Here is a 21,422-nt window from a genome sequence, read left to right as displayed (position 1 = left end):
CTCCACTAACTGCCTGCCTAGTGATAATATTGATAAAAACGCGAAAAATATCACTGATCATATTCATATCCAAAACGCATGTTCTAAACAAAGTGGTAACAGTCGGACAATTAGATCCTCTGTTGATGCATGGCGACATAAGAGAGCATATGACAAGGCCAACAAACATCACTTGAACACTTACCGTCAAATAAGAAATAAAACTACAAATAATTAATCCAAAAGCATAACTTGCACAAAAGTTATCCGACGTACCTCAAAATGAAATTCTTGCAACATCCGACTGCAGGTAGATGCTAAATCAATTCATGTCAACAGAACTAAAGTCAGAACACTAAATGATAATGACACTACTCGATTTGCATGGGTGTAGAATTCTTCAGGTCAAGAAGCCATCCAGCTGACTTACAGTAGGTCAGTGACTCTATCCAGCTGCCCGTCCATGCTTTAGAACAATACGTTTTTGTGAGATGATTTGGAAAAATACAAGCAAGCAAAATAATAGCAGACTCGGTTTGATTGAGTTTGTTCATGAGAGGTAATGGAAAGCGCAACACCTCTTGTCCCTCAGCTTTGTGGGTTTGAAATCTCGCTTGGACATATAGTTGTTTCATTTGAAGAAGCCATCCAGCAGACTTACAGAAGGCTGGTTGCTCTACCTAGGTGCCAGTCCATACCTGAAATATTTCCATTACGACAGGCTGAAAGGTCACCATATGACCTATAATTTGGTGGATAAAATTTTAAAAGCTCCACGCGTCTGAAGTGACTATCTTGACTTGTTTTTCTCAGCTCGTCCTACTCACCTTCTTTCTATTCTGTTAGCCCGCCAACTTAGCTCAATAAGGGGAGCGTAGATCTACGGATTGCGGGTCCTGAGTTCGATCACCGGGCGATGAGGCGTGTGGTCTTCGTGACGATTTGATAAAAGACATTGTGTCTGAAATTATTCGTCCTCCACCTCTGATCCATGTGGGGATGTTGGCAGTTTCTTGCAGAGTACATATTTGTACTGGTACAGAATCCAGGAACAAAGGTTAGGTTAACTGCCCGCCGTTACATAAGTGAAATCTACTTGCATACATGTATATATGAGCAATATATGGTTAAATCAATCAAAACTGAAACAATGTTGAAAAACGGCGTTAAACCCAAAACAAACAAACAAACATCTATTATGTTCTATCTTTTTAAAATATGGTGATGTGACAGTTCAAATTTAAGTTGATATTTTTACTTTTATATTCGGAAGCATTTTCCTCTTTCCAGCTTATTTTATATAATAGTTTGACAAATGTCTTGATAAATGAAAAAGTACAAAGGGAACATGTACTTTGATTTTTTTTATTTTGCTGTTACCGTGTGTAAGGAGAGAGTTTCAAAATAGGTTTAGTGCTTCCTAATCCTTTAGGTTGTTACTTATATATAATACTTTTGATTGTTTGTTTTGTGTTTAGCGCCGTTTTTCAACAGTATTTCAATTTATGTAACGATAGAATGTTAACCAAACAAGTGTTCCAGGATTCTGTACAAGTATTAACCTGTTTTCCGCTAGTAACGGCTAACTTCTCCACATGAATCAGAGGTGGATGACGTATGCTTTTTCAGACAACGTGACTTTTATTTGTAATAATATACGCGTATGTTATGTGCAAATGACTGCTTATTCACATCCGTCGTTCGGTTATAAATGTAAACATATCACTCTTGATAATTTATTATTCAACACAACAATCACCTGTAGGTCTCTCTTGAGGTTCGCGAGTAAACATATGCAACACTAAACTGCAATTAACAACTGGTTACAATTTTGTGGGTTTTTTTTTCAAGCAGTGTAAAATAAAATTGACTAAATTATTGATCCAGTTTCCAACATATTACCTTTAATTACGACTGTTATGTTTAGTGCATTATACATTCTGTTAATATATCGATAGCAAAAAAAAAGAAGAAGAAATATTGATGTATAAAATCGATAAAAAAGCAACACGAAAGCAGTATCATTAGCACCAACTACTTCCAGTATTCCATGGTCATAAATGATTAATAACAACAAAGTTTGATACTAACAATCACTCTAATCAGTTCCAAAGGTACTGATCCATCTTCTGGCTAGTGTCTTTAATATAAGCATATTATTCAGCTAATAGAGTATAAAAGACGGAGAAGGAGAAGAATGGCGACGACGACGACGACGACGGCGACAATAACATATACAAAGCACAACGACTGCAATAAAAAACACAAGAACTGAGCCTCCAATAACACCCAGTTTCCAGATCTCCAGTCCAAGCAGTTTAAATGGTTCTTCGGCCGGTACAGGGGCCACATAAAAATCTACATCAAAGTCCTTTGCTGTGAGTGTACCGTTGACGCGGTGCTGTTGTACTCGTAGGTAAACTATAGTCGTGTATTTTGAAGTGGTTATCGATTTTGACGATGAATCTATAACAAAAAAAAACAAAAAACGTAAGTTATAGATACACATTTTCTGATCTTTTGACTTGGCATTGTGATATGAATAGCTGCAAAATGCGCACAGAAAATCTTGCTAATGCTTTTGCTAACGATAGCTGTGGTAATCCATTTTAGTAAAATATTAATATTCCGTTCTTTATTTTGTGTTTAACCCCTATTGCCAAAATAACCACACCGGATGAGGAAACAAAACTTTAGATATCTACGTGTTGATAATAAATTTTAATGAAAAAAAAAAAAAATGTTGGGTTGGGGTAGGGGGTGCATGATCAGTGTGGTGGGGGTGATTGGGCGGAGGATCGAAGTGGAGGGAGATTACAATTTTGCATGTTGATAAATATTCATTTGGTTTAAGGTTTAAGAAAAAAAGAAAAAAAAAAACAGTTTAAAAAGAAAAAAATGAAAAAAAAAAATGTTTGTGGGGTGGGGATGGGGATGGGATGTGACCAGGGCAGTGGGATGACTGGATGTGGGTACACAACTTCGCATGTTGATAATAAATGTTCATGGAAAAATTGAAAGAAGTTTAATAAAATTCTACCAATTGGTAATTTTGTAATGTACAAATATGTGGAGTTTTAAACAATGAAAGGGCAATATCTCTAAATCCTGACGAAATTGAGTGTGCACTACCACATTATCGTGATCTAAATAAATTTAAGTTTCATAGTTCTAGGTTTAATGTATCATTAAGAAATAATAAGTTCCCAAACGTGGTTTATCGTAGAATAACCCGAGTTTTGAGTTCTTATGCGTAAGAATATATCACGAAGGCCGTAGGCCTGAGTGATATATTGTTTCGCATAAGAACGAAACACTCGGGTTATTCTACGATAAATCACACTTGGGAACTTGTTATTTCGATTCTAACACGACATACTAGTAGCAACAGTGTTAAAAGAAATGGTATTACTAACTACTTTTTACGACCGTGCTACGCACCTGGATCGGACGACGTCATTGTAAGTGAGTGGTTTATTGCAGAATAACCCGTGATAGATTTTACTCTACATGTATGTAGGTAATTTGCTGGTCGTGTTAGAATAAGTCATGAAGCAGAAATTGCTTTACTTATAGTACCCTATATAGTTAACACTAGAAACTACAAAGGGCCATAACTCTGGTGTTACTTGGGCAATCTGACTGAAACTTGAGTATTTCCCTATAGTGGTGAACATGTAGTGATGATGTATATGAAGTTTTATTTAAATATTCTAAACCACTTCCTATATATGGCTCCAGACGGACGGACGGACAACGTCAAATATCCCCCAGCCTAGTATGTCGCGAGGAACTGTTCGAATTTTCGTTTATCTTGACAGATTTGCAATTATTCTACTCGGATATAATTACTAAGAGAGCCGTTCGGTATATAATGCAACTGTTGCTATTGTTTCTGTACAATCTTTGATGTATCCTTGATTAAATGCATATATCAAATTAAATGTCCTTTATTTGTTTTAGTTGTATGAATACTAAATAATGCTCCCTGGCCGTGTGACAAAAAAAGGTCCGTCAAATTTTATATGTACAGTTTCTTTTCAGGTTGAACGGCAACATTTTGTACAAGTGAGTATACGAGCAATGCAAAAACGCAATTAGGTTTTAAACTTTCTGTAAATATTAACAAAATTTTATATTCATCGGTGGCCCAAGTAATCGTAATATTATATTATTTTAATCCATTCTAGCATAAAACAGTTGCTCCTACTAGTGTTTAAAACAATAGTAAAAGTGTGTTATCAAAGAGAAAATGGCGCTGACGCGATGTTAACACATCTTTTGACATAAGTGCGTTCCGTGGAAAAGCATCAACGAATTACTGCACTATAACTCATAATTCAAAAATAAATAACGTCAACGCTGACGTTCACCCATATTCTCTTTTAATTAATAACGTTGCTGGACAATATATTCATTCTTCCAGTTTTTATACGTTTTACGCTCAAATAGTGTTAATACATGTTTTTGTTCTCAAGCTTTAACGTCTACAAATTCTCTCGGGATACGTTTGTAACTTCGCCCTACAGGGCTGAGGCACCAGTCAAATTCTTTGGGATTCTGCAGATGTTATAACGCGTGAAACATACGTCATTCATTCATTTATTCATTCATTAACCTTTCTTTCAAAAGTTGTTTGTAAATCTTTTAACATCATTAAAAACCTTTGTATTTACCCTTATCCTGAAAGATTTCTGCCTGGCCCTCGGGGAACATAACTGACACCACTAAATCGTACCCAAGAAGATCAAACATATTTATCACATCGCCGGTGTCTTTTATACAGTCATCAAATTTGGTCTTGAAAACAAGCTTTTTGAATAGTTCTTTATCAAGTGCTACGTTAAGTTCTTCACTCTGAAATATTGCATATATTAAATCATTGTCAATGGTTTTCTTCAATACTGGATCATATTTCTTTAAGCTTCTTGCACAGTAACTTCCGGTAAGAAATAGAACATCATTGGTCGTATAAGAATACCTTTGTTGGTTATTACTGAAAAGCTCTTTGCCATGTTCAATCTGATCAAAATCTGATTTTACAAGATCCATGAATTTAGACTTGCAATAATCTTTTTCCTGTTGGAATTTATGAAACAATGTTGCGGCCGCGGCCTGCCATTCTTTCAAGGCATCATCGTGCAGATCATTGTCACTCAGTTTTTCATTCAACATATCCAGTGCCACTGCGTTTGAGACCAACGTCATGTAGTATGTTTGAAAGTGTTCAATGCTCGACATTCCGCAATCAAATCCTTCCACAATAAGAGATAATAGAGTGTTCGATATTCCGGACACGTCAGTTGTAAATGTTAGTAGTGACTTTATTGTATAAATGTCACTTTTCTTTCTCTCAAAATCTTGATGGAATCTTGTTTTATATATTTGTCTTTTCGTTTCGTTGTTTGTTTTTGCAATATGTTCCATATCCTTTAGAAGCTGTTGTATTGCGTACGATGCAGTACGCAGTTCTGTCAGGTGAGCTTCAAGCTCCACTTTGAAAGTAATTTTTTCCGTAGACATCTCAATCCGCTCTGAAATAGTTTTAACTATTTTGTCGTAGTTCACGGAGCTCGTCGTCTGTTTTGGTCCGTCAAAGAAATTATACACATCTAATGCAAACGAAACAACTTCTTCAACGTCTGATATCACGGTAAACAATAGGGCATCAGCGCCAACGAGAAGGAGGAGAATAAGCCCGAGCTTCTTGTCCATTGTGATAGTGTAATTATATTTTCATAGATTTATCTTAAGTACTGCGATGTCCCTCTTAAACTGATAATGTTGTAAACTCTTTGCTACAATTATAATCGACCAGACTTGTAAATATCCGAATTTAATACGTGAATTAATGCTCAAAAGGCGTCGTTTCGTCATTTTATGTGAAATAAGCGTAAATTTAAAATGCAAATGTTTTCATAAAGGAAATCTGAAGTAACTAGTAATCAACACAACCCCACTATAAAAGCACCTCTTCGCCCTATTTAGCGCTGTGGTTATATCCTTAGGACGACGGGCACATGTTTATACAATCTCGCCAGGAATACATACATTTTTTGAAAACACAGATTGTGACGTCAGACGACATTCAGCTTTTTCCGAAAGTAAAGAAAATGAAAGTGAACGAGCTAAACTCGCATTTGCATTGGTCGATAGTGAGGGGCCACGCGCTGGAGTCACCCCGTCTAAACTTTTTTTTGGCTAATGAAGAGTCAATTTTCAGCACTTCAAGTTCTAAATATTTGAAAATGCTTGGATTTAGCACGACATGTCTGCTTTTCATCTAAGTCTCGGAATAAATGCAAATCCCACAAATGTCCGTAACGGAACAAGAGTTTATGGAGATTTTTGGAACTTCGTCAAATCGTTCAAAAGGTCATTTTTTTGATGTTGTCTAATAGTGTTGAGTTAATGTTACATGTTGTACACCAACTATTTGATAAGTTGTTATTAGTAATGGTTATTTGTTTAATTCTGCAGGAACCTATTAAACAAGAGATATTGAGTTATGTAAAATTTAATGCAGATCCTTAAATGTAATTTAAAACTAAAATTTAGTGCAAAAACAGGGAGATAAATCAATAATTATCTAAGAGTGAGTTATGATTGTATTTCATCTCATTGATACTATTAGTACATTGTACTCAGTAACATTGAAATACCATTCTGCAGTTACATATACATTTTACAGGAGATGGGTGGGGTATTTAGGTAGAGGCCCCTTCCATTGATCGTTCATATAAAACAGTAAACCCATATTTTTTTCAGAAGAACTATTGTCATGAAAGCGCCATCTGGGATAAACTTGACCCTCTGACAGTATTGAAATTGCATGAACCATTAAACGTTTTTGACGCGTATCCCCTCAAATATTGCGCTTTTTCGCAGTTTTATTTACTATTTTTGCAAATAACATGAAGCTACATATTACATGTCCATAAACGGGTTTTGCAATATTGTTAATCATGTTCTAAAGATAAGTGGAATGAAAATATTTATGCTAGGACAATTAATCTACAACGGATCCGTACATGCGTACGACGAAGATAAAATGAAAAATGCACACAACTTTGCGAAAAGTCTCTATCTTATAAGGCATGGCACTGAAATGGACCGTGATATGTCAAAAAAGCAAAAAAATCTTAATTATAATAAAATTTGCTCACGATTATATCATTTAAATTATCTGTAGCAACATTACAATGTTTCTCATTTAATATGTCAAACTTTTTTATTACATGGAAATCTCACGTTGAGAGCTGCCAATTTTGAGGTACCTTAAACAGTAGGATACTGCTTGTTAGATATGCTAGAGAAAGCAAACTTGGTGATCCTAAATTGTGCAAGCAAAAAACGTAGTTCTTGAGAAATGTTATCAACGCATATTCTTCTTTATTAGTGCTAAAAATGTAAATGTCTCCAACTATGGAATTTATAAGGTTCAACGTCAGTATCAGTTCATATACAGATAAAACGCTATTCTCTAGTATGTGATATAGACCGTACTATTTATACTTTATGATATTTACCCGGTGCAACTGTTCGTAGATTTCACGTTGAAAAGGAAAAGTCAGTCTATTTCTACAGGCGATGGTTTCTGGTTAAATGAAAAAAAGAAAAAATGATAAAAAAGATTTGAATCAACAAAAATGTACTTTTTGGTTATCAATAGAATTTTACACGGAAACTTCGAAAGGCCAAAACATAAATAATCTGTATTATTAAGAAGTCATTCCTATACATATTTGTTTTAATGTTGTCGTTCATTTAAACCAGAAATCACTTTTATAAAAAAAGAACAACGTTCATCCAACCGCCATCTGGGAGACACATTAACTTCTGACAGTATCCAAATTATATAAACTTCTATAATTCGAATAATTAAAATGCTTTTGACGTGTATCTTCTCATATCTTGCACTTTGTAATTAACATGAAGTTACAATTATACAATTTCTACAAATGTTGTATATTTAACGAGGAACCTTCTTGTAAATATTACCTACCGTCGCAATAAACTATTTTCAAACCTTTTAGAACTGCAATCGACTATCTTTCAAGACAGTACCCAAACATAATGCAATTTTAACATGATTATATGAGTTGTATTGTAAATCATCAACTGTATATGTCCAACATCTAGTTTCAATTTTGCCAGCGAGTTTCTTGAATTTTGTTTTTGGTGATCACAATTTACAATTCAATCGCTGTAGAATTTCCCTGAAATTGAAAGCGTCGACTTCTCAAAACAGACGTCTATGGCAAGCCAATTGTCCAATAATTACGTGAACCCTAGTTCACGGTCGAAAAACTAGGATTAACGATCGATAAACTAGGTTTTTCGAACGTAAAACTAGGTTTTTTGAATACTAACCTATATTTTCGAGCGAAAGCATAGGATAACGCCGTGAACCATAGTTCACGCTCGTAAATGTAGGACCACGATTGTAAATCCCAGTTCACGGTCGTAAACATAGGCTTCACGTTCGTAAACTATGGTTTACGAGCGTGAACCGGGGTTTACGAGCGTAAACATAGGATAACGATCGTAAACATAGGATAACGACCGAAACTCATAGTTCAATCGAGAAACCTAGTTTATCAAACGTAAACCATGGTTTACGGTCGATATATTAGGATTATAGAATCAACAATGAATTTCGGGCGTGAACATGGGTTTACGGCCATGAACCTATGTTTACGGACGTGAACCTATGTTTACGACCGTGAACCATAGTTTACGGACCTGAACCTATATTTTCGAGCGTGAACCTATGTTTACGAACGTGAACTTTGGTTTACGAGCGTGAACTTAGGTTTACGTTCGATAAAACCAGGTTTTTCAAACGTAAAACCAGGTTTTTCAAACGTAAAACCAGGTTTTTCAAATACTAACCTATTTTTTCGAGCGAAAACATAGCATAACATCGTAAACCATAGTTCACGCTCGTAAACGTAGGTTCACGTTCGTAAACCTAAGTTTACGGTCGTAAACATAGGATAACGACCGAAATTCCCCTTTCCCCGCAATTCATAGTTCAATGGAGAAACCTAGTTTATCGAACGTAAACATGGGTTCACGAGCGTAAACTATGGTTTGCGCCCGGTATCTGATGTTTTCACTCGAAAATAGGTTAGTATTTGAAAAACCTAGTTTTACGTTCGGAAAACCTAGTTTATCGATCGTTAATCCTAGTTTTTCGACCGTGAACCGGGGTTCACGTAATTATTGGACAATTGGCTTGCCATAGACGTCGTCCATGCCGTTTGTTTCAGTTCTCCTTATTTTGAGCTAGCTTTCAAGATGTACTTAATCCAATTTTACTAGATAGTTGAAAGCCAATACTGCTATGCACACTGTTGGACTGTCCTGGTGGCATAACTTGTACCACAGCAAGAAAATGTTCCATAGTAAGAATGAAAGTTTGATTGTAAGAAGAATGACAGTTTGAGTGTGAAAAAGAATAAAAGATTATTATTGTGTAAATTTATTTGCGGGCTGAATTTAAATAAGGAATATTATAAGTCTTTGTCATGTATTTAAGGTGGCCCATAAATCATTAAGAAATTTTATTCGCTAAAATTGTCAAAGGTTTTTTATAATGCTTCGAAAACAGATTGCATATACACCAACACATTTACCCAACTATCTCCAATCTCCAAACAAATAAAAGGAAACTGATAATGAAGTTTATACCCACAGTTCTATATTATGTCATTATAGGGAATAAAATGTCTTTCCCCTATACCAAAAAACTTTATTGCATTTTATACAGTATTCCTTTTTTGAAGAACCGTGTCAAAGATTTTAATTTTTATCATTTTTTATGGAACAGGGAGTTATATCCCCTGTGATATATTTTGCAGATGATACAATGATTTTAAACAATGGCGTACGGAAATCATTTAAGAAACTTATCAGTGTGATTTCAAATTTAAAAAATAATTGCAGAATCCAATTCTACCAGATTACACACAATGACTTCCCACTGAATGGCTTTATATTTAAGTGGATGTACATATTTGAGCTATAAACAGAAAAATAATGATGTTTTGATTTTGCGGAGACATACGCGAAAAATACCACTGATGATATCCAATTGATATCCAAAACGCGTATTCTCAAGTTTCAAGTTTATTCAACAAATTCTCAGTTTGTATATATACAAAAACATGATACAAATACAAGTAATTAAAGAAAACATTACATATAGTCACGCAAATCAATGAGGGCAACACACACACCTATATTAATTTTATCGAATTACGGAATCTATAAGTTCTATTTATAGCAAATTAAGACGGGTTACAGGTTAAAAATAGGTCAGATTATGTCATTCAGAAAAGCGTGTCGATAATGTGTAATTGATGGTAGGCACATGTGCTTGACCATTTATTCGTAACGGGATAACCGTTTTGTTCATAACGGAATTACACGTGGGGAATTAAGGAGTTAAATGATTAAAGTAATTTTACTAGAATTACGTTGTTTAATAAGAACTTTATGATACAAGCTATGTAGAAGAAATTTGTTTCAATATGTGTAAGGAAAAAAGCGGAGGTAAGATTCTTGATAAGTGCCACAAATTCTGTGTAGTTGTCACTGTGAAATAATATTATTACTATATATTCTTGAAATGGATTTAAAGTGTATGGCTTTGGATATAAGAATCATGGTTGTGGCAGCTACTGTAGTTTGTGAGTATTTTAGAATATTTTTTTAAAGTTTATATTTATTATTAAGAAGCTCTACTCAGTAAAATAAGGCCTTCAGTAATAAAAATTACATCCAGTAGATAACCTTGGATGGTGAAGATTTGTGCTTGAGCCATAAATTTAAGCCCTGTACTGGTATGTGTATTAACTATTTTTAAAGACCATCAAATTTATTGTAAAGTTTGCCGAAAGTGATGCCTGAATGGTACACTGTTTGCAGTACAGTGCCATATTTTCAATATGCTCTTAAAAATAATTTAAGAGCATATTGTATGGGAGTACTACCAGATATATTTCGTATTCTAAACAAAATGGTAACAATGGGACAATAAAAATGGCTCTCCGTGGATGCATAACGACATAATTGAGCATATGACAAGGTCAAACGAACACAAAATAAACATTACTTGAACAAATGAAATTCTTAAAACGTCAGACTACAGGAAGATGCTAAATCAATTCATACACACAAGTTAAAGCATAGCAAAATTTCCTTCTAGGGCACATCTATATAAATATATATAATGATTATCTTGTAAAGATTTGGTTGCAATCTCTGTTTTTAAATATTGGTCATCAGTGTGTGGAACCCCAGGATTTGACGCAAGGGCAAAACAAATCTACCTTATATATATATATATATTCGCTTTATACTTTCCTGTTTAACATCCTAATGTAGTGATTTGATGTGCTATCAGTCTACGTCCTCGCACACAACAAACTTAGTGGTCATTGATCAAGTAATTCATGGCTGTAATTTAGTAGTATCTGTCCTAAATCTCGTGAGTGTGACATACGGTCATTCGATGCGTGAATTTGTTGCGCAGGCTCGCAATAGTGTTTGTTTTTACATATTGACCATGCATTCTAAGGTAACGACGTAAGTTAACCTTTGAGACAAATAAAATGTTTGGCATGTTTCAACCACGCCGCATTTTTATCGTCGGGTTTATTAATAAGTAATCCACGGAACGCATTCAGCCAGAGAGTCGCCTCAAATAGGAAAGAATAATTTTAACTTCAGAAATAACGAATGATTATCTTGTAAAGATTTGGTTGCAATCTCTGTTTTAACTGGTTTGATTAATTGTCTGTCGTGGTTAACTCAAAGGTGGAGATTGAATGTTTTCAAACTCACTGACTGTTATTTCTAAGGTCACGGAGTTTGATTGGCTAGCTTGTAATGTTGTAATGACAACAGTTTTCGAGATTAATTGCTCGGTCAAGTGTGACTTACCAATTCTAAGTGTTCCTAAGAGAAGGAACAATAAGTCTGAACACTAAATGATTATGACATTTTCGTCACTGTTTATACTAAAAGACAAAACTGCTTTATAGTTTCTTTCAGTCCCAAGTACTAGTAGACGATATAGAAAACTCAACCAAAGATAAAACCGATCCAATCCATCCAAAACTTGACATTGACTTAGAATTACTTGCCACACATTGTGGGTTCACAACCTCGCTTTGGATTTAGAATTCTTCAGGTCAAGAAGCCATCCAAATGGCTTACAGAAATTTATGGTTCTACTCAGACGCCTGCTCATGCCTTAAAACAATAGAATCTATAAGAAGATTCTTTGCAAGCATAGAATACAACCAAGCAAAATAACAGCAGACTCGGATTGACGTCTTGTCCCTCACCGCCGTGAGTCTTGAAACCTCGTCTGGCACGTATAGTTTTCTCATTTGAGGAAGCCATCGAGCTGGTTGGTGGTTCTACCTAGGTCCCGTAAGTCCACTTGGGGTTTGATTTCATTATGAATGGCTGAAAGGTCGCCATATGACCTATAACTGGGTGAATGTGATGTCAATTGCTCCATGCGTCCGAAGTGACTATCTTGACCTGTTTACCTCAGCTGGTCTAACTATTTTCTTTCTATCCTATTTGCCCGCCCGCTTAGCTTAATAGGGGAGCTTTAGTCTATGGATTGCGGGGTGGTGAGTTCGATCCCCGGAAAAGGCGTATGTTCTTTGTGTGTGACGATTTGATAAAAGACATTATGTCTGAAATCATTCGTCCTCGACCTCTGATCATTTTTAATATGATGATGTTGCAGTTCAAATTTTAAGTTGATATAAACACTTTTTATTTTATATTCGAAAACATTTTCTTTCTTCCAGCTTGTTTTATATGGTAGTTTGACAAATGTCTTAAACATCTAGATAGATGAAAATGTACCAGGAGAAGATGTAAGTAGACCTTTTTATTTTGTTGTTTACAGCATGTGCAGGAAAACATTTTTAATATAAGCTTTGCACTTCCTAACCCTTTAAATTGTTACTTATACTACTTTTGATTGTTTGTTTTGTGTTTAGCGTCGTTTTCAACAGTATTACAATTATGTAACGACAGACAATTAATCAAACCAGTGTTCCTAGATTCTGTACTTGTAAGTACTAAGCTGTTCTCCGCAAGTAACTGTTAACTCAAAGGTGGAGATTGAATGTTTTCAGACTCACTGACTGTTTTTTATTTGTAATATTAAACTAATGCAAATATGATTGCTTGCAAACGAGGGGTCGTACATCGATGTAGGACAAGTGGTTCGGAGTCAACTGAGACCACGCCGCCAAAATTACATAACACTGGCCGAGACAAATAAAAAATTAGTTCGTTAAATTTATGTTAATTGCGTTAAGAACTTCATATTCACCTCATATTGATAAGAAAATTATGGGAAAATTTGAACAAGACTTTCTTAGAAATCGAGATCTACAACCGACACTTTGGCTGCGTTTCCTGGACGATATTTTTATGGTGTGGGATCATTCCTTGGAAGAACTACAACTTTTTATCAGAGAGTTAAACAGTTTTCATCCTGACATAAAGTTTACGCATACTATTTCACAAGAGTCGCTGTCATTTCTAGATGTTAATATATCCAAGGGAGATAATTTATGTGTCGAAACTGACATATATGTGAAAGAAACTAATAACCATCAGTACTTGGACTATACATCATGTCATCCCAAACAATGTAAGAACGGTATTCCGTATAGTCAAGCAAAACGCTATAGACGTATAATATCAGATGATGACAAGTTCAAACATTCATTATCACAGCTTCGTGAATTCTTCGTTGACAGAGGTTACCCAAATGATGTGTTAGACCGTGCCTTCCAAAAAGTAGTCAATATATCTCAGCAAGAAGCTTTACAGACTCAAGTTGGGGACAAACATAGTGTAATTCCTTTTACTATTGTGTATGATCCAGCTCTTCCACGTATTGGTAACACTATTAATAAATACTGGAATATTTTGAACCTATCCAAAAGCTTTACAACTAAATCCGTTTATAAGAACTGTAAACCTGTTGTTGCTTATAAACGTCCGAAAAATTTACAAGATTATTTGATAAGTTCAGAGTTCAATAAGCAAAGTGAAAAACTTTATCTCTCACAGAGATGTAATGGTAACCGATGTTCTCATTGCACCAATATCGAAACAGGTTCAGAATTTACCAGTCAAATGACTGGTCAAGCATACAGTTTACATCATAACATAAACTGTAAAAGTAAATGTGTAATTTATTTGATTACTTGCAAAAAATGTGACAAACAGTATGTGGGACAAACTAAGCAACCTGTATCAAAACGCATGAACAGTCACCGATTTGATATTAATAGTTTTACTGACCCTACTTTTTCCTCAATGGTTGCATCACATTTCAATTTACGTGATCATTGCTTGAAGGACTTTTCTTTTATGCCTATTGATATTGTAAGAAATGACATTGATCGTCTCTGCAAAAAAAAAAACAGTGTGGATACATAAACTGAAAACGCTCTATCCATATGGTTTAAATTCTAAAGTTTTATTTGATATTAATTGACCAATTAACTATTTGTATTGATCTATATATATAGATATGTAATGCCGAGTATATTGTTGTTTTTTCCTATTTCTGTTTTTTTATATAAATAAGTATAGGAAATTATGTATAAACATTATCCGACAATTTACTCGGTATGTTTGTTAAATTCGTTTAAAGAAACGTTACTTTGAAATCATTTAACATTGTAAATAATGTAGATCTAAACTTTGTATACATTTTACCGCCTTTTTACGCGACGTTGTTTAACGACGTCACGTCCGTTGTTTTTATTGTTATTCTTCCCTGATGAAGGCTTAAGATTAGTTTGAACACTGAAAAACTCTCCGCGGAAAGCGAGAGATATAGAATTGGTTACCAGTCATGTAAACATGTAGTACATACTACATAGTACTTACAGTTTCAAGATCATGTTTACTTTGAAACTCGTTACATACAACGTTTAATATGAAATAAAATAAAATGCAGCAAGATCCAGCAAGCTTGAAATTCCTCTGATCACTAGTTACTCAATCCTTTAACGTGAATTTACCTATTCATACGCTTTTTACTATGGGAGTGAATTGCCGTCAAAAATGTTTCAACCGGTGACGAGCTGTAATATAGAATCTATATATCATAATACACGTGCAAAATGTAAAGATCAACCTAACACTGATGTGTAGTGTAGTGGCTGTATCTGCCGTTAAAAGACTTGTGAAATGTATCCGAAGCTGTAACTTGATAAAAAAAAGAAGAAATAAAACACCTAAGCCATTTTAAAAATTTTTTCCATCGTCAAAGGAATTGTGTACTCTAGCAGTTCTTCAAAAACGATGATGAGGTTTAAATTCCTCAGTGTTTGTTTTGTCGTTAGCCAATCAAAGGCGATGATTTTCTGTGTTCCTTTGATTGCTTTGCTCTTGTTGTCTAATTATTTTACTTTTTCGATGAATTTTGAGTAAATGTCTATTATTATCACCTTGCATACACTGCTATAGGGTTTCGTATTAGGGAGGCTGTGTTTTCGGAACGTGGATATTCCGTTTGGATTTATTCACAGCAGTTGAGCACGTTAAAAAGTGTGTCTGTAAAATTGAAGCGCAACGCTGTATTCCTTACCAAGTAACAAACAATAATTAAATAAATAAAAGAAGAGAAAAAAAATGCGTGACACAAACTTGTACCCGACAAACTTATTATCAGTAAAACCCGTTTCGCTCGGTATTATGATTTTACTTTAAAATAGGAACTGGTGTTAATTACTTATAAAATTATCAAATTAGTTTAGATGTATTAGGTTTAAAACTTTTGTAACGGTATTGCAGTTGTACAGCAGTCAGTAAGCATTAACATTTTGCTTTAGGGGCCTCCACACTGGGTTTGAGCCGAGCTCATGTCACCATGAGAGAAAGCCATCCAGCTGACTTGCTGGAAGTTGACTGTTTTGCCTAGGTGCCGGTATGCACGTGAAATATTGCCCAGTGAGGCAATTGTGGTCTTCCTGCATTAAGTCACCAAATGACCTAAACTGTTCAAATGTGAAGATACTGAACCAACCGAGTTCAAGCAAACTAATCTATTTTCATTTTAGTGTCATGGAACAAGTTCATACTGGCATTAATTGGTGGTCTGTATGAGACATATCATCTTAACAAAATTTAATGTTATTATTGCACAACTGTTCAAAATGTAATGATACATTCAGTTGGTTTTTGAAATACAGTCATGTTCAAATGTAATTCGTACCCGTTTTTATTTTATATTAGTTATCTTACTAAATACCCTTGTTGATACTACATATGTTAACTCGTTTTTGTTTAAAAACACGTTTTCTGATACTTAATTGTCTTTACTGTCTTTACATTTATCCACCATAGACAAATTTTATTAAGTATACACAACTCCTTTAAGAAATAAATTTTTATTTTAAATTTACACTTATTCCGCATGAAATGGCAAAACAACGCCTTTTGAGCATTCACATCTAGATTTCACAATATTTAATTAAGATATTAACAATAAATTATAATAGAAGCAAAGATACCCTTCCATACTTTACAATACAGATGTGTTTATCAATTTAAGGGGGATATCTCAGTACTTAAGATAAATCTATGAAATCATAATTACACTATCACAATGGACAAGAAATTCGGGCTGATTCTCCTCCTTCTCGCTGGTGCTGATGCCCAACTGTTTTCCATTTTATCAACCACTGCAGAAGTTGTTTCGTTTGCATTAGATGTGTATGATATATTTGATGGACCAAAACAGACGACGAGCTCCGTGAGCTACGACAAAATAGTTAAAACTATTTCAGAGCGGATTGAGATGTCTACGGAAAAAATTACTTTCAAAGTGGAGCTTGAAGCTCACCTGACAGAACTGCGTACTGCATCGTACGCAATACAACAGCTTCTAAAGGATATGGAACATATTGCAAAAACAAACAACGAAACGAAAAGACAAATATATAAAACAAGATTCCATCAAGATTTTGAAAGAAAGAAAAGTGACATTTATACAATAAAGTCATTACTAACATTTACAACTGACGTGTCCGGAATATCGAACACTCTATTATCTCTTATTGTGGATGGATTTGATTGCGGAATGACGAGCATTGAACACTTTCAAACATACTACATGACGTTGGTCTCAAACGCAGCGGCACTGGATATGTTGAATGAAAAACTGAGTGACAATGATCTGCACGATGATGCCTTGAAAGAATGGCAGGCATCGGCCACAACATTGTTTGATAAATTCCAAAAGGAAAAAGATAATTGCAAGTCTCAATTCATGAAACTTGTAAAATCAGATTTTGATCAGATTGAACATGGCAAAGAGCTTTTCAATAATAACCAACGAAGGTATTCTTATACGACCAATGATGTTCTATTTCTTACCGAAAGTTACTGTGCAAGAAGCTTGAAGAAATATGATCAAGTATTGAAGAAAAACATCGGCAATGACTTAATATTTGCAATTTTTCAGAGTGAAGAACTTAACGTAGCAGTTGATAAAGAACAATTCAAAAAGCTTATTTTAAAGACCAAATTTGATGACTGTATAAAAGACACCGGCGATGTGATAAATATGTTTGATCTTCTTGGGTACGATTTAGTGGTGTCAGTTATGTTCCCCGAGGGCCAGGCAGAAATCTTTCTGGATAAGGGTAAGTACAAGGGTTTTTAAGATATTTACAGACTTACTGCACAATCTATACGAATTTGGTCGGTGCCTGAGCCCAGTATCAACTTTGTGGATATAGAAGCCCGAAAAAGCATGCAATTACACTACTCGAGTGTAAAACGTATAAAACTGAAAAAAAGGAATATATTGCCCAGCAGTGTCTTTAATAAAATTAAATGAATTGCGGGTTAACGTCAATGTTCACGTCATTTTCTATTGACTTCAGTAACATGCTTTTGCTTTTCGACGGAACGCGCATCTGTACAAAAAAGTGTACTAACAGCTCGTCAGCACGAGACTCTCATTGTTAATACACGTTTCCGATTCTGTTAAAACACAACTGGAAAACGGCCAAAGCAATGTTCAGATTTATACTAGAATGGATTAAAAATGTTCGAGTGTTATTCAATAAAATAATGCAATCAACTAAACGCAAACAAGTCACTTTACAATTTTCTGAGAACATGTTATAAACACAGATTGACGTAACGTGTTAGCGTAGAAATCAGGTTTTTTTTTATCAAAATTGCTTCTTAGCAACGCAGTAAGGATAAAGAATAATAGTTTTTTTATTTCTTCAAAATTATTGCGTTGCCAGTGACAACTGTATAATGTCCAAAGCATTTTTTATGAAAAACTAAAAAAGAAGGGGTGAAAGATTCATTACATACATAATAGCATAATGGTAGTATCAACGAAAATTACAACAATTTTGCTGTTGAATATTAGACGTTATTAGGAACATAAATGAGGACATATTTTTGCCGATTACGAGAAATAAACATACACAGCCGTCCTAAGTATTTTGGCAATGTCTTCGTATTTACTTGCAAATAATTATGTTTGTCATCTAAACTTGAAAAGAAACTATTTATCAAAATTTGACATTCCACCCCGATGGGCCACATATGTCACACGGCCCGGTGGTATTTACATGCATTCCTTTATTGCTAGGAAATAATGTGTATTCGTTGAACTGGAACGAATGGGGTATTGGTTAATATATATTATATATATTTAAGTCTGTTCCATTTACATTTACATAGAAATGCATGTAAAATACAATAAAAGTACATGTAAATGACCATTCATATGGATGAATTATTAGAGGCTATACATATATCATATCATACTGTAACTATACAATAATAACACTAGCAGAGTGTCTTGATGTGCTGCGGCGCCAAGCAACCCCCCATCCCTTTACACAGTCCAGCGGCTACCGATAACAGAGCACAACAACTGTTTTTGCTATTTCCTTCCATCGACGGAAGCATGACCCCCTAGTAAACCACCACAAAGCCCCGTTCCCCGCTGCAATACTACAAGATCAGTGATCTGTGTTAATTCAACCATTGATTTCATGGTTAGAAACTGCCATAAAAGGGATGAAAAGATAAGACATTTGCCAAATTAAGAAACGTCTTAAGACCTTTATCATTTTCGACCAGGCCTAAATTTAACTGATTTGCACAGCCTGCAAGCATCCATTCATTAAGACAATATTGCATTACTCATATTTACTAATTTATATAAAAACTATACCATTATTAAAAAAATCTTGTTATTCACACATGTTTGAGATTTCTGAGGTGCTGAAATTCCTTTTTAGTTCTTCTTGTATAATATGTTATTTCTTGTACTAAATAATATGCGTTTAATAAAGGATATATCTAAGACACAAAAGGAATTACAACAAACGTTGCATTATATATTGAATGACTCTGGTACTAACTGAACAAATGTAATCAGTACCGAACAGAGAGCGACTCTCTACATCTACAGTTTTTTGTTTCATTTTGATGTACAAGGTAAACACTAATTTTTCATCAATAAAAAGAATAAAAAAGAAGGTATATAATATGCGACTATCGGGAGGTATTGACAATGTAGAGTACAGTATAAGAATTAAACAGTATCAGAATTAAAGGAATATCTTTTGTTAGCATAGATTACCACAGGAGTCGTTTGCATAAGTAAATCTATTTACAATATCGCCCAAGCACATTTAGCAACTATTCGCATCACAATACTTACTAAGACATCAGAGCATACAGAGGAGGTGAAGTGCATGTTGCTAACTACATTTTTATAGATTTTTTAATGTAATATTTCATTTTCTTTCACAGATTCATCGTCAAAGTCGATAACTACTTCAAAATACAAGACGATAGTTTATTTACGGGTGCAAGAGCAAGGCGTGAACGGTACACTCACAGCAGAGGACTTCGATGTAGATTTTTATGTGGCCCCTGTGCCGACCGAGGAACCATTTACACTGTTTGGACTCGAGATCTGGAAATTGGGTGCTATAGGGGGCTCAATAATTGTGTTTTTGATTCTATTATGTCTGATTTGTTGTATGCGGGGTCGTTGTCGTCGTCCTTGTAAGTCGGATGATTATTGAGTTTCAGTAAACAACCTGCATCAGCTGAAGAATGTGTTTCTGTATTAAAGATATGACGATTAATGTATTAGCGAGGAGATGGGCCAGAACTTGTGATGTTGATTATTGTTTTAATGATTATCAAACTTTGTTGTTATTAATCATTTATGATCACGGAATAATGGAAGTAATTTGTGCTAATGATACTCTTTGCTTGTCGTCCTTTTACCGATTTTATACCTTAATTATCCAATTATTTTACTATATAAATAGTTAGTATGGCGATACAACGACGAACGTTGTTATGCCCCCCGTTGGACGTCCCCGCCGAATGTCGCCCTACAAAACATCGCCCCGCCGAACGTTCGGCGGGACGACGTTTGTCGGTGCGAAGTGTTTGTCTTGAAGCCATAACGACGTATTTGTTGTGTCACTATGACAGAACGAAATAACGAAATGCCACAAATCAGTCAGTCGGAAAGCGAAAACACCCATATATTCTCAATTAAGATATTATATATCACACCTTATCCCTTTTCCAATGCGAGCGTGGATCTTCCCCTCACAAAGATACAATATTCTCCCGTAATGTGTTGTAGAAGTCAACACTATAGACGTGTTGTGCTCAGTTGTTAGACAAACGACAATCTGATAAATTCGGCCGGAAATACCCAATGTTTCATGATTTAGACAAAAAATCATGAAATTGCTAACCATGTAATATGCCATATAAGGTGATGCTATAGTAGCAAATAATATGAAACAGACTTAAAAGTTAAAAAACTGTGGCATACATTCAATGAAAAAGAAGGATGTAAAATGTTTTGTATGTTAAAGAAAAATATTCAAATGTGATTATGAAAGACAATATCCATTATTATAATAATAATTCCTTCATGCTTTAAACTAAATAAAAGAGCAGGTTATTATAACTTTATATTAAATATTTTCAATGTGACCCGTACACTAAATAGTCTGGTGGTGAACCCAGGGACCCGCCAGTGATGGAATAATGTTCGGAAGGGCACCTTAAAGTCTGGTGGTGAGCCCAGATGCCCACCAGTGGTGAAATAATGCCCGGAGGGGTATCTTAAAGTCTGGTCATGAATCCAGTTGCCCGCCAGTTATGAAATAATGTCTAAAGGGGCACTTAAAGTTTGGTGGTGAACCCAGGTGCCCACCAGCGATGAAATAATGTCCGGAGGGGTACCTTAAAGTCTGATCGTGAACCTAGTTGCCCGCCAGTGATGAAATAATGTCCGGAGGGGCACCTTAAAGTCTGGTCGTGAACCCAGGTGCCCGCCAGTGATGAAATAATGTCCAGAGGGG

At 35.0% G+C, this 21,422-nt stretch overlaps 3 protein-coding genes across 3 annotated transcripts in view; 2 read left to right on the top strand and 1 right to left on the bottom strand.

Annotated features, from left to right (window-relative positions):
- The window catches only part of LOC123565002 (40S ribosomal protein S24-like), a 146,029-nt gene that overhangs the window by 18,169 nt on the left and 106,438 nt on the right, over nt 1-21,422 (top strand). The gene's annotated exons all lie outside the window — the stretch shown is intronic.
- LOC128555374 (uncharacterized) lies at nt 1,862-5,942 on the bottom strand. Its single transcript, XM_053537601.1, has 2 exons — nt 4,656-5,942; nt 1,862-2,445 (listed from the first exon to the last, which is right to left on the bottom strand). The coding sequence occupies exons 1-2, from the start codon at nt 5,692-5,694 to the stop codon at nt 2,144-2,146; spliced, it is 1,341 nt and encodes a 446-aa protein (XP_053393576.1). The 5' UTR covers nt 5,695-5,942; the 3' UTR covers nt 1,862-2,143.
- Nucleotides 16,626-20,992, top strand: LOC123562993 (uncharacterized). The gene is made up of 2 exons (XM_045355564.2): nt 16,626-17,690; nt 19,837-20,992. Exons 1-2 carry the CDS (start codon nt 16,652-16,654, stop codon nt 20,112-20,114), a joined length of 1,317 nt encoding a protein of 438 aa, XP_045211499.2. The 5' UTR covers nt 16,626-16,651; the 3' UTR covers nt 20,115-20,992.

Source organism: Mercenaria mercenaria, chromosome 2 (genome assembly GCF_021730395.1).
Source record: "Mercenaria mercenaria strain notata chromosome 2, MADL_Memer_1, whole genome shotgun sequence".
Lineage (NCBI taxonomy): Eukaryota > Metazoa > Mollusca > Bivalvia > Venerida > Veneridae > Mercenaria > Mercenaria mercenaria.
Note: the sequence above shows the minus strand (reverse complement) of the source record. Positions and strands in the feature narration are given on the sequence as shown.

Bases quoted from the DNA above. Each gene is read 5' to 3' on its own strand.
- LOC128555374 (XM_053537601.1), bottom strand. From the start codon at position 5,694: ATGGACAAGAAGCTCGGGCTTATTCTCCTCCTTCTCGTTGGCGCTGAT. The intron at 2,446-4,655 runs GTAAATACAAAG...TTTTTGTTATAG, and splicing joins AGAAATCTTTCAGGATAAGG to ATTCATCGTCAAAATCGATA.
- LOC123562993 (XM_045355564.2), top strand. From the start codon at position 16,652: ATGGACAAGAAATTCGGGCTGATTCTCCTCCTTCTCGCTGGTGCTGAT. The intron at 17,691-19,836 runs GTAAGTACAAGG...TTTCTTTCACAG, and splicing joins AGAAATCTTTCTGGATAAGG to ATTCATCGTCAAAGTCGATA.